This window comes from Arvicanthis niloticus, chromosome 16 (genome assembly GCF_011762505.2).
Source record: "Arvicanthis niloticus isolate mArvNil1 chromosome 16, mArvNil1.pat.X, whole genome shotgun sequence".
Taxonomy (NCBI): domain Eukaryota; kingdom Metazoa; phylum Chordata; class Mammalia; order Rodentia; family Muridae; genus Arvicanthis; species Arvicanthis niloticus.
Window position 1 is genome coordinate 60,200,712 of NC_047673.1, and position 13,033 is coordinate 60,213,744.

Here is a 13,033-nt window from a genome sequence, read left to right on the forward strand (position 1 = left end):
ATATGCAACACAATTAGATGAATTAAATGAAAGGGTTTAGTTGGCTCCTGAAATAGCAGGGGCCGGTGGCAGCTCTGAATGGCCAGAGGCAAGGTGACCACAGTATTGTCATGGGCAGCACAGACAAAGTGAGTTCCCCAGTGGATGACTCCTATGAATCGTAGGTACTGACTAATCAATTGTGGTGTTCCAGGAATGAAGTAGGTACGTGGCTTACTGAAGCTTTGTCTGTGTGTATAAGCAGAAAGATTCTCAGACAAATGAGAAAAGGTCTTCTGGTGGTGACAACCATTGTTGGATTATCTGGACCTTTTGGGGTCTGGGAACCTCCACTGTTATAGCCATCTCAGTTAAACAGGGCTGGGTTATTGAACCAAGACTGGTGGACCAGGGCCATAGCTCAGATTTGTAAGCTACAACACTAGTGTTTTGGGGGATCAGTTTATCTACAGAAAAGAGCATCATGAGTGTTATGAAGCGCCTGGGCAGGGCTTCAGGGCGGTCAGTCTGTTACCAAAGTTGCTTTTTAGTAGTTTAGACATAATAAATAGTTTAAGCTGCCTGAGCGAAGGCCATGTTAGGGAATTTCCAAGAACAAGAAGAATAAGCCTCAGTATGTGGTCAACTTGACCTTGCTCTGAGCCAAACTATTTTTCTATGTTGCCAATCAAGCTAGGTTTTCTTTGTTTGTGTTTAGCAATATGAAATGGGTGGCTGGCACGGAACAAGGGTTACAGCCAAGCTAGGCGTGATTTTAAGCTAGGGATGAGGCTTCAACAGACCACAGCCTGTGAGCCTCCCCACTCTATCTGTTCTCTCTCTCTCTCTCTCTCTCTCTCTCTCTCTCTCTCTCTCTCTCTCTCTCTCTCTCTCTCTGTGTCTTTCCCCTGGGGAACCCCCAACGAATAAAAACCCCAGCCTAGACTTGCTGCAGGAGGCAGAGGAACAGCAGAGGCATTCTGGTCTCAGGCTGCTTTCTCCTTAGAGTGCCAGTCAGATCTGAGAGCCAGCCGCCACTCTCTGCCTTCCGCCCTCTGCTGCAGACCTTTATGGTGATTCCAGCAGAAAGGATGGGTGGACAGACGTGATTATCAGTAGTGCATCCACCTCAACTTATAGGGTGGCTCCTGACAGTGGGGAATCAGGGCAGGGAAGGTGGGGACCCAATGACACTAGCAACTTAGAAGCAAGCTCCTCCTTTCCAAATTACTTTATTTGTTTGGGGCTCAAAGACATTAGAACTAAGTGACCCTTCCCCAATAACCGTGAAAGCAATAAGGCAGAACTCCCTCCCCACACCCCAGCCCCAAGGCTCAGCTGAGGAAGATGGAGTCTGGGCTCCACCTAGTGGTTTCCACATCCTCAGGGCTGTCAGGACCTCTCCAGAGCCACTATGACCCACGGTGACCTCAAACAGCTGCGACCTAGGAAAAGCGGAACGGAACGTTCAAAGGTTAACTACCACCCAGCCCGCCCACCTCAGACCACGCCTCCTCCCTGAGCTGGGCCACTCTGGGCCCAAGTATATTCCATATGCACAGCCTCTCCACCCCATCCCAACCCTGCTCCCTGTGGGTCTGGGGTCCTAACAAGCTCCCCTGGACTGGGTCCCTCACCTGCCAATTACTGAGTCCTCAAAAGAGCAGGAACAGTGCCACTGTGAGCACCAGTAGGCTGGAGACCATCATGGAGCCGCCAGAGTTCACCTGCACTGTGCTACACGTCTCCTTTTGGATCCTCTCCTTTTGGATCCTGGGTGGAGAGGGAATGACTCAGGCAGAGGTCCTCTGAGTCCGCTGATTTACCCCCTTTTTATATGTTCCTGGGCTAAGAGGAGGCTCTCTGAGGATTCTAGGCAGGCGTGCTACCAGGTCCCTAGCCCTATGATAGGTCTTTGAAATTCATGTTTTCTTTTGATTTTATTTATTTATTTATTTATTTATTTATTTTGGTTTTTCGAGACAGGGTTTCTCTGTGTAGTCCTGGCTGTCCTGGAACTCACTCTGTAGACCAGGCTGGCCTCGAACTCAGAAATCCGCCTGCCTCTGCCTCCCAAGTGCTGGGATTAAAGGCGTGCGCCACTACCGCCTGGCGATTTTTATTCTTTTTAAATTTTATTTTACTTTGTGTGTGTGCATGTGCACACGAGTACTCACAGCGAGGCATGCGGATGGAGTCACAGGCCTGTATGTGGTTCTGAGGATCAAACTCCAGCGTCAGGTTTGTTCTGAAAGTGTTCTGGCTGCTGAGTGACCTCAACTGCCTGCTCATGTTTGTATTCTTTTTTCTTTTTTTTAAAGATTTATTTATTTATTTTATGTATATGAGTACACCATTTTTCTCTTCAAGCACACCAGAAGAGGGCATCAGATCCCATTACAGATGGTTGTGAGCCACCATGTGGTGGCTGGGAATTGAACTCAGGACCTCTGGAAGAGCAGCCAGTGCTCTTAACCACTGAGCCGTCTCTCCAGTCCTCATGTTTATATTCTTTCTGTTGCTGTTGCTGTTGTTTTTCCAAACAGGGTTTCTCTGTCTGTCTCTGACAGCTCTGCCTGTTCTGGAACTCACTCTGTAGACCAGGCTGGCCTAGAACTCACAGAGATTTGCCTGTCTCTGCCTCCCAAGTGCTGGGATTGAAGGTGTGCGCCACCACTGCCTAGTCCTCTGAGACTCTTTAATCAGACACATTATGGGCTTTCTTTGTGCATTGTGTAGGGGTGTTGTGTGTACAAGTTGACGTGTACAAGTGTTTGTTCACATATGTATACATGTTGGTATGTTCACATGTGTGTACACGCTGGTGTGTTCACTTGTGTAGGTGCAAGTGTAGGCCAGAGATGTTCAGCGTCTTCCCTGAACATGAAGCTCACTGTTTGGGCTAACCAGGCTGGCCAGTGAGCCCCAGGTATTTCTGTCTGTCCCTCAGAACTGGAGCTCCATTCATATAATTCCAGTCAATTTGCAACTCTGTGCTGGGTGTTCAGACTCAGGTCCTCAACATCTCCTGCTGGAGTTGTAAGCTTTCCTGATTGGGCCTCGGACCTGAGCTGTGCATTGTGTGAGCCAAGTGGGTCCCAGGCCTTGAAGGAACTGTAGTGTGGACGGAAGTGGGTGGTGGGGGCAAGAAGGGCTGTCTCTAACCTCAGAGTCTCCAGCTCCTGGTTCAGCTTCATGACCTCATCTGTGATGACACAAGCAGAGGGCTGGTCAGCATACTGCCACCACGTGAGCATTCAGCCGGGGGAGACAGGGCTGAGCACCTGGGATATGTCTAACCACCAAGGCCACTGCAGCAGTGTGGTCAGGCAGAGGGGGTGGGGTGATGAGGAGAGAGGCATCAAAGGAAGGCCAGCCGAAGGCCCTTCTACAGGGCTGTAGAAGAACCAGGTTAGAGATCACTTGGGGACTCACCAGCTCTGTAGCCTCCACCCTCCTGACAAGGTTCTTCCTGCCCACCCACTGCCCTCTGCTGACAGAAACCACTTCCACTTCTGAATCTTTATTCCTTCATCCCTGGCATTGTTTGTCTCTAGGAAGAAACCAAACTGCCCTGACACCCCCTCCATGTGAGTCAGCAACTCTCTCCAAGTCCGACATGGAGGCCAGACCTATTCCCTCCCAGCTCCACCCGACCCCTTTCCCTGGTTCCTCCCTCCCTCCCTCCCCCTTCTCCTGGCTCCTTCCACACTCCCACCCCTACCCTCTCCACCCTTTCTATCCCCTCCACTCCTCTACCCCACCCCTTCCCCTACCCTCTCCAATCCCCCACCCCACCCCACCCCTTCTCACTCTCAAGCTCCCTGATTCGGGCCTGCTGTTCCAGGGCCTGAGACACCTTCTTCTCCAGGGAATCCTGAAGGGTCACCTGAGTCAGAAAAGCATCAGAAACGTGGGTTGGCTATTGTCCTGGCCCCTAGAAAACGCCCAGGCCGAGTCATCTGAGACCTTCTCCTCAAGCAACGCTGCTTTCAGGTCCCCCTCTAACGCTCTCAGTATCCACCCAGTCCTACCAACCCGTAATCTCCAAATTGTCAGTTTTAACTCCCACATGGGAGTTTGAAAACTCTTCATAGCTAACCCCTAGTAGAAAGTTCCAGATATTCTCCTGCTCAAACACACAGCAGAACGAGCCTTCCCAGACAAGGTATCTCAGAGACATATAAAAGTTTCATTAATTTGCTAGGTGTGGTGGCGCAAGCCTTTCATCCCAGCACTCAAAAGGCAGCATTTTAGGCCAGCCTGGTCTACAGAGTGACTTTCTGGACAGCCCAAACGACTTAGGAGACCCTGTTTCAAAAAATAAAAAAAATTCAATCAGAGCTGAAGTCAAATGCTGGTCCGACAAGTCTCCAACTCAAGCACCCTCCACAAAACTTGGAGACCCATCAAATCCTGGAAGGAAGATACTGAACCCGGGATTGCAGAGCTGTAGAGAGTTCTAAGGTCTCCCGGGATTTCACCATCCTTCGTGGGCTGGCCTTCAGGGTGGTGGGGGACTTGCTTGGCCCTGAGTCACTTGGGGCATTGGAGGGGACAGTTTCCAGCCTTACCACGGTCCGGTTGCAGAAGTTTGTCTGAGTCTCGGCCTGCAGCAGGCTTTCCTGGGCGCGGGTGAGCTGGCGCTGCAACAGGTGCGTGGTGTTGCGGCACTCATCCTGTGCCCGCAGCTGGTCCTTGCTGGCCTCGCTGTTCGCTGTGACCGCAAAGTAGATAGTCAGGGTGACTAAGACAGCCCCGATCAGGACCGCCAAGATCCCGGCCACCAGCCACCGTCGCCGGCAGCTGCCCCATCCTTGCTTCTCCCTATTCTCGTCCATGGGCACGGACAGATAATGGTAGAAAGAGGGTGCCATGTGGTGCGTCAATCCTAGAGGTTCAGAAGGCTAGGAAACCCTTTCCAGACCACGCCCTCATTAGCATAACCCTGCCCCCACTGCTTTTAGCAAATAGCAACCTCCGGAGTCCAAGGCTATCCTAGAGCAGCGGGGTTGCTACTTGAATTGGAGGAACTGCATGCAGCCTTTCAGTTTCATTTTCCCCGAAAGAAGAGGGATTTATCTTGGCCTTGTGAGGGGAAGCTGTTGCACAATGCCCCTGGAAGCAAGAGAAACTTTTGGAACTCAACTCAAATTCTTGGCCTTCGCTGGCCAGTTAGTTACCAAGTGGTGCGTGTGGGCTTGGGACTCTGAACAGTGGCTGTCCATAGCGGTTGGTTTGGTCTCCTGGTAGGGGAACTAAGACTGCAAGGTTCGGTTGTGGACTGAAGGCGAAAACAAAGGCCAAGGTTTGAGGTCAGGGTTCTCCGTGGTGACTTTTGTATCCCCTTGATTCACGAAAGGGTTATGGGAGCTATTGAAAGGCTGTGAATAGTGTCTGTAGAGCGGCAGAGCGGTGGGCAGGAAACCAAGCATGACCAGGCAAGGAAAGGGCGCCTCACAGCTCTTGTCCTCTCATCAGGAGCGTCCTGGTGGGAGAGAACACCTGCCATCAGGGACAGCGAGCTCTCTGTGAACGGGGCAATAAAGGAGTGTTTCAGCGAGCAACAGGCATTCAGAGAGGGCCTGGCCCAGCTCTGAGCAAAAGTGACATGAAGCATGACCTGGAGTTAGCATAGGGTTTGAGGAAAGATGGTGGGTACCATTCAGGACATACATCGGAGCCAGAGAGTATTCCGGAGTATTGGAGTACACCCGCCATCGCAGACCTCAGGAGGAATAGAAGGAATTCAAGGACAACTGGGCCTACATGAGACCCTGCCTAAATACACACCTCCAAACCAAAACCAAACCCCAAAGGAGACACTAGAAGAGGGGCCCTTCTGTGAGGGTTGGAAGGGACTTCCTGTCTGGCCAAGGGAGGCAGAATTTCACAGGCACGACTGCAGACTGGCAGTTCCAGAAGAGGGTTGCATACTTTTCCAGAAGATTTTTCAGCCATGCCCTGATTGCAACCCAAATTTGACTCTATGGGTCATTTCCAAATATTTGTTACCTTGTGGAGCCAAGGTAGGGGCTCTCATGGGGTACCTGAAGCAGCAGACCAGCTCCCCTCAACCTGGAAGTCCCCTTTATGGCTGCGCCGCCTCCAAGGAGTAAGGGGGGCCATAATCCTCTACCACCTCCCAAGAGGTCTTATTTGGTCACCCTGCAATGAGGGGCTGTGACCCTCGAGACCCTCAAAGCTTATTTACTGGGGCAACCATCTTTTCAGCCTTGTAGGCGACTGTGACCCAGCAGCAGCCACAGTTGTGCATCAAGCCAGCGGTGTTCCAGTAGTGGCCATAGAGTGGCTCTCCGACCATCTATGTGACACATTTCCCAGCATGCATCTCCTAAGGCCCTGGCTCTCTGAAGTGACCTGTCCTTTGAGGCTCATAAATAGGTGGTCAGAATTATAGGCTGGCAATGTTCAGGTGAATCTCTGAATCCCTGGGGAGATGAGAGGGTCACTGAGGGTCAGCATCACCATGTGTCTGCTTTCGCCATGACACTTGCTCCCTCCTTCCTGCTACCCATGTAGCCCAGGCTTCCCTGGAAGTTGTGTCAATAGTCCTGCCTCACCTTCCTAAAAGATGGCCGATAGGTGTGTGCCACGGAGCTTCAATTGAACGCCTGTTTCTGTGGCGGGGGAAATGACCAGTTTTGGGGGCCCTGGGTGGCTTTGTACAGACTTTGCTGAGAACATACAGGGCAGACCATGTTCAGTCAAGGGTTCTTCCTCTTTAGGACTGAAACTGTGTGGCCAAAGTCAGCACTAGTGTATGGAGAGATTACGTTTTCTGTCCTTATGAAGACCAGCTTGTGTAATGAACACAGTGTTGTGTTTTATAAAAGGAAAAAGAAGCCAGGGATATGTTGGGGAGTGGTATGGTATGGTTTGGGGGGGGCATGGTATGGTGTGGGATGGTATGGTGTGGGGAAGGGGGTACCTCTGTGGGCCCATGCTGAGGCATTCCTTCCCCTGAGGGACCAGCCACATGATGTTATAGTATGGAATAGAGTTTATTCAGAGTATGGGGAGGGGAGTTGAGGGGGTAGTAGAGATGGGGGAGAGAGAGAGAGAGAGAGAGAGAGAGAGAGAGAGAGAGAGAGAAGAGAAGAGGAGAGGCTGGCCATGAGCAGGTGGAGAGAGGGGGAGAGGAATGGGGAGAGAGGAGAAAGAAAGTAAGGGAGCAAGATCAAGAGAAGGAGAGAGAGAGGAGGGGCCAAACAGCCCCTTTTATAGTGAGTAAGGTACACCTGCCTGTTGCCAGGTAACTGTGGGGTGGAGCCTAGACTAAATGCCAACACTCGGGATGAAGGGACATTTGTTTTTCTTCAATAGATCTGTTTATTTTTGATACAGGTCTCATTATGTAGCTCTGGCTGGTATGTAGACCAGGCTAGCCTTCAACTCAAAGGGATCCACCTGCTTCTGCTTCCCAAGTGCTGGGATTAAAGGTGTGGGCCACCAAACCCTGCTTGCTTCTGCATTTTAAAAATATTTATTCTTATTTTTTATACTTACTCATTTTGGGGTTTTGAGGCAGGGGTTTTTTTTTTGTGTGTGCACTTTTGACTGTCCTGAAACTCACTCTGTAGACCAGGCTGGCCTTGAACTCACACATCCTCCTGATCTGTTTCCTAAATGCTGGGATTAAAGGCGTGTGCCACCATTGCCCATCTAGATTTTATGTGAGTATGTCTGCCTGTGGATTAGGCATGGGAGAACGTGCCTGTGGAGGCCAGAAGAGGGCGCTGGATTCCTGGAGCTGGTTTCCAGGAAGCAAACTCAGGTTTTCTGCTAAAGCAGTTTAAGCTCTTTACCACGGAGCCACCTCCGCAGCCCCCATTCACCCTCTTTTGATAAGAGGGGTATGTGAGTTGGCTTGGGAGGAGGCTTGGATGGGGTTCTGAGGTGATGAGGTTACACAGGAGCTGCTGGGGCTGGGCAGGGTTAGCACAGGATTTCCCAGGGGCTGGGGATCCTGGTCAGAGTCCTAGAGAACGGCAGGTAACAGTCTGGAGGGGGAAGCCTCCTGGGTTAGGGGTTCCTCTGTTTTCATAGCTCTAAGATTTTCTCTTTCTGGCCTGCCTCAATCCCAGCTGCTTAGGAGGCTAACAGAGGAGGATCTGGAGTTCAGGGCCAGCCTCTGATACATATTGAAGCACTGTATGAAACAGCTCTGAGGGGAAAGGAGCTTGCCACCGCAGTGACTTCCAGACCCTAGCACAACTGACTCCATGATGGAAGTACCATTTGGTCTCAGCACATACACAGCACCGTCTGCCAGAATGAAAACAAAGGCCTGATCCATCAGAGTCCATAGTTCTGGGAAAACCTCTGAATGTGCTAACCTTGCTTTCTGGCTTTTATACTTTCAATTCTGACTAACTGTTCTTGTTAACTGAAGTATGTCAACACAGGACATGGTTTTATGATTAAAAGCTCACCCTGAGAAAGGCTCAGATCTATACTAGGATCCCAAACACGCAGTGTAGTCACCAGTCAGCTAATAAAGGCATTCTACTGGCTTAAACTGTGTCTGAGCAGTCTTCCCCGGTGTAGACCTCACAATAGCAACTAAGCTTGATTCCCTGGGCTCCATCTCCAGAACCTATAGGTAGTAGGAGAGAAGGTGTGCTATGTGCACACACACACACACAATACACTTGAATTTGTTTTAGATTTATTTTATTTCATATGGTTGACTATTTTGCCTGTAAGCTTGTCTGTGTCCCATGTACATGCAGGTGCCTGTGGAGGCCAGAAGAGGGTGTAGGATCCCTTGGAACTGTCATATAGATGCTAGGGATTGACCCTGGGTCCTCTGCAAGAGCAGGCAGTGCTCTTAACCACTGAGCCATCTCTCTAGCCCCAAAAATAAACAAAATGAACTTTTCAAAGGTAACAAATAAAGAGGCCTGCCCACCATGCCAGCAATGTTGGCCAGAAGACACCTAGAAGCCTGCCAACGACGTGGCCTGCCTGTAAGGAGCCACTATGATGAACAAATGTGTGGTGGAGAGTTGAAGAGAGAAAGAAGCAGAGCTAGAAACAGGAGAGTGGAGAAGAACAGCCTGGTGTGAGCTGCCAGCCCCACCACCTAAGGCCATGGGGAGTCCCAGCCCATGCTGCTGCCGAAGGCCACACCATCTGGTCTGGGTCCTTGGCTCATGTTACCACTAAAAACCATGAGGATACCCTTGGTTTGGGCTGCTGCCTGTGACCATATTGTTATCTAAGTGCTATGCTGAGCTGACCCTAGGATAAGGAGAGTTGGAGAGCTGGCCCGCCCCTTGCTGCCACAGCATTATAGAGTGGGCCCCTCTCCCACTTCTGGGCAGCGCAGTAGAACTGGCCTTAGTGGTAGGGGGCGATAGTGAGCTGGCTCCTGAGGGTATGAGTGCAGGAGAGCCGGCCCTGCCCGCTTGCCAGCTGCAGCTTTGGATGGGCCAGTTAGGGAGAGTGCTGGAGAGCTCACCTTGGTGGTGAGGGTGCAGGAGACTTGGCAGGCTGAGCAGCTCAGATACTTCCCAGGCCCAGGTCCAGGGCTTTGGGTTGGCCCACCCCAACATCTACCCCATCGCTGAGCTGCGGGAGCATAGATCCAATGCTACAGGACCTTCATGTCACTCACAGGGCAACAACAGGAGATCTGAGAGAAGTCCTGGTGAGGAGCCAGGATTGATAACTACAGATGCCAGAGGCCTCGAATCAGACTAATGACCCATTGCAACGAACGGTTAAAGGCAAAGAAGTGTGGACAAAAGGGTATACTGTGTGACAGACACACTGTGACACACTGCGGTTTCCACAAGATGTTTGTTTTTTGTTCTTATTTTCTCTTAGTGGAAAGGTTGCAAGGGTGGAGGGCAGATATGAAGAAATGGGGAGATGAGTGGGATTTGTGGGACTGGGACCGTGACAGGAAACTTGGTAAGGTTGAGCAAGTTCAGAGTCCCCGGCACCCAGGCACCCATCTAAGATGGTAGGCGGCTCCCTGATCCCTACCAGATTCCTGGCCTGTAATACGTGCCACACTTCTCACATAGGTAACATGAGCTGTGGTCCTGCAGATCGGAACAGAGTTCTCTATGCTAATGAGGTATCTAGAGGCCCTGGGTTTAGCCAATCAGCTTCCCTTCCTGGACACTCCTTCCTGCACAAGGTATTGAATCCCTGGTCCACCCTGAGGGTGGGATGCACCCATTTTCCATGACGAGTAGTCAATAAACAGTGTGGAACCAAGGACTGTTTCTTTCTTCAAGAACTGCGATGGGGAGCACAGAGTGTCACACCCCACTTGTCCAGCAAGGAAGACGCGACAAACCGGATTCTTCTCAACAGCCTTTATTGGAAGCGCTCTTTTAGGTTTCTGGGAGAGACTGACTGGAATGCTCAGAATGGGCTACTTATATACCCCCAGCCCTGGGCGTGGCAAAGCACATGGAGGTGTCCGATTGGTCAATTTGCAATGACTCATTAGCATACTCATTAGCATACCCCGCCCGGGCGGGGGTGATTGGCCAGGTTCGTAGTACCCTAGTTGTACCTCATTTGCATGCCCCGTTTGGGAGGGGCTGGAGTCAAGTTCCTAAGTGCATGCATGCGCAGTGCACTGATAGTTCTACCTGAAAGCCTTGAGTAGCAGCCATCTTGGATCGTTGCCTCAGCGGCTGATGGGCAAATGTCAGCCTGTCAGCCGCTTTTGAGGCTGGGGGGCTGCTCCTCTCGGCTGGCAGCCACAGCCGCTTTTAGTCAGTGGCGCTGAGAGCAGAAACGGGCAGCCGCTTTGAGTCGGCGGCTGTGCTGTAAGAAAAAACGGGTAGCTGCTTTGAAGCAGCGGAGGTGCCGCCACTTTTCAAGCTGACAGAAAACGGGTAGCAGCTTTGAAGCGGCGGCACAGACCTGCGGTGCCTTCCAGCCATCAGGTCTGTCAGGTCAGCTTCCTACAACAGAGAAGGCCTTTGTCTACAGAGCTGCAGCCCTCTAAGTCTCCCACAGAAGGTTCCTGCACTCCCAGACAACTAAGCTAAGGACTTCTGCCAGTGAGCTGGGCTCTTCATCACAGGCCCATGGGCCCCAATTCTCCATTCTTTGTTTTTCCATGACTTCCAGTTGCATCTGGATGTCCAGGAGTGTGAGAATCTCCAGTCAGACCTCCCTGCAGGCCTGAGGGCCCCCTTTGTCCCACCCAGAGCAGTGTATTGTCGCTTCCCTCGAGCCCAGCACCCTACAGCGGCACAGGGTAAATGCAGTCTAGCACCTCTGTACTCTGTCTGCTCAAGGGACATTTCCCACCAAACTGTGGGGCGAGGTGAAACAAGGAACCACAGGATTGGGTACATGATGTGAAATTCACAAAAAATCAATAAAACCAATGTTAAAAATAGTAACAAATACTGTAGGATTTCAGGTCTCAGTTCTAACTTAAAATTGAAAGAATTCCACTGTCCCAGGACACATCCCAGGAGGGGCACATTCCTTTTTTGTTTGTTTGTTTGTTTGTTTTTCGAGACAGGGTTTCTCTGTGTAGTCCTGGCTGTCCTGGAACTCACTCTGTAGACCAGGCTGGCCTCAAACTCAGAAATCTGCCTGCCTCTGCTTCCCAAGTGCTGGGATTAAAGGCGTGCGCCACCACTGCCCTGCGGCGAGGGGAACATTCCTTAGTCAGAGGACACTTGCTGGATTAACATTCAGAGGAAGAAGGGAGAGGCTGATTTACATGCCTCAGACCACTGGGAAAGAACCCACCTGCGGGTGGGGAAGGCACAGAGCAGAAAGACACATTCCAGGAGAGGGGCCCAGGATGGGAGGTGGTCAGGAAGCTGGGCCCTTAATTTGGTAAACCTGGGCAAATGGACACACTCATTGTCATAAAAATAATGTGCAAATCTGAGTCACCTAGAGACCAGACCTGGGAAGGTCAGCCTTTGTGGTTGTCTTCGTGAACTCTGTATAAAAACTGCTCCCAGCTTTGGCTCAGGGTTCCTCTTGTCTGTGTGCGAGGGAGCCCCAGTGCACTGGTTATCATTAAACCTCATGTTTTTGAACCCCCTGTCTGTGAGTGTTTCTGCAGGAGCGTGTCCCCCGGTTTTGGATCTTTGGGTCCAACAATACATAAATGAAAGCATGCACCAGGGTGAGGGTCAGGGCCTGGAGGGAGTGTCTGCATAGTAGATGGGAAGCTCCGCAGTCTATGTGCAGGCCTGTAGAAAAAACGGCTGTGAGGCCACCCTGACAAATTTGCCACAACAACCAAGGAAACAGAGAGGGCTTTTAGAGACACAGCCACCTCGATGGTCAGGCTGTTCCTGATAGCAGGGAGAGAGTTAAAAACTATCCAGAGAAAAACCACAGGATGTACTGATTAGTAACCAGCTGTGTTCTTCACAGCCCTAGATAAACATAGCCCACCAGAAATAATTGCCTGAGTGAGTGTGGCCAATAAGTTTAAAGGCTAAGCAAAGTGTCCAACTAGGTTTAAACAAGTTTTGCTACTGCTAAAGTCTGCCTATGCTAAAGTATAAAAAGTGTGTGCTTCAGAAATTCAGGGTTCTTCCTCCTGCGAGAGTGAAGTGACCCTGACGAGTCAGAATAAAGATTCCTCTTGCTGATTGCATCAATCTGGGTCTCCGAGTCTCTGTACATTTTGTGTCTTGGAGTTGAGACTTTCAGGTCCAACATGGTCCCTTCCTCTAAAAGAACCGTAAAGCTTACAGAGGCAGGTAGATCTCTGTGAGTTGCAGACTAGCCTGGTCTACATAGTGAGTTCTAGGATATTCAGACTACCTGAGAGACCCTGCTCAAAAATCAACCAACCAACCAAACAAAAATAACCAAAACAACAACAAAAACCCATAATTTGCTGTGAACTGGCTATCATCAGGTTTATATTATTTGTTATTTAAGTCAACAGCTGCATAGCCACAATGATTTCTTTGGTCAAAATCTTAGAACTGAAAGTGTTTCAAACTTCTTCTTTCTCCTCATTTTTTCTCCTTTTTTGGTTTATTTCCCTTTTTGCCAATATCTAAAGTATATATTT

The 13,033-nt window shown here is 50.5% G+C and overlaps 1 protein-coding gene across 1 annotated transcript; it reads right to left on the reverse strand.

Annotated features, from left to right (window-relative positions):
• Positions 1–1,195: 1,195 nt before the first annotated feature.
• Bst2 (bone marrow stromal cell antigen 2) lies at positions 1,196–4,889 on the reverse strand. The gene is made up of 5 exons (XM_034520487.2): positions 4,554–4,889; positions 3,793–3,868; positions 3,145–3,184; positions 1,617–1,752; positions 1,196–1,424 (listed from the first exon to the last, which is right to left on the reverse strand). The coding sequence occupies exons 1-4, from the start codon at positions 4,854–4,856 to the stop codon at positions 1,635–1,637; spliced, it is 537 nt and encodes a 178-aa protein (XP_034376378.1). The 5' UTR covers positions 4,857–4,889; the 3' UTR covers positions 1,196–1,424; positions 1,617–1,634.
• Positions 4,890–13,033: the final 8,144 nt, after the last annotated feature.

Bases quoted from the DNA above. Each gene is read 5' to 3' on its own strand.
- Bst2 (XM_034520487.2), bottom strand. From the start codon at position 4,856: ATGGCACCCTCTTTCTACCATTATCTGTCCGTGCCCATGGACGAGAAT. The intron at 3,185-3,792 runs GTGAGAAGGGGT...GTGTCATCACAG, and splicing joins CCGAATCAGGGAGCTTGAGA to ATGAGGTCATGAAGCTGAAC. The intron at 1,753-3,144 runs GTTAGAGACAGC...CTCTCCACCCAG, and splicing joins CAGGAGCTGGAGACTCTGAG to GATCCAAAAGGAGAGGATCC.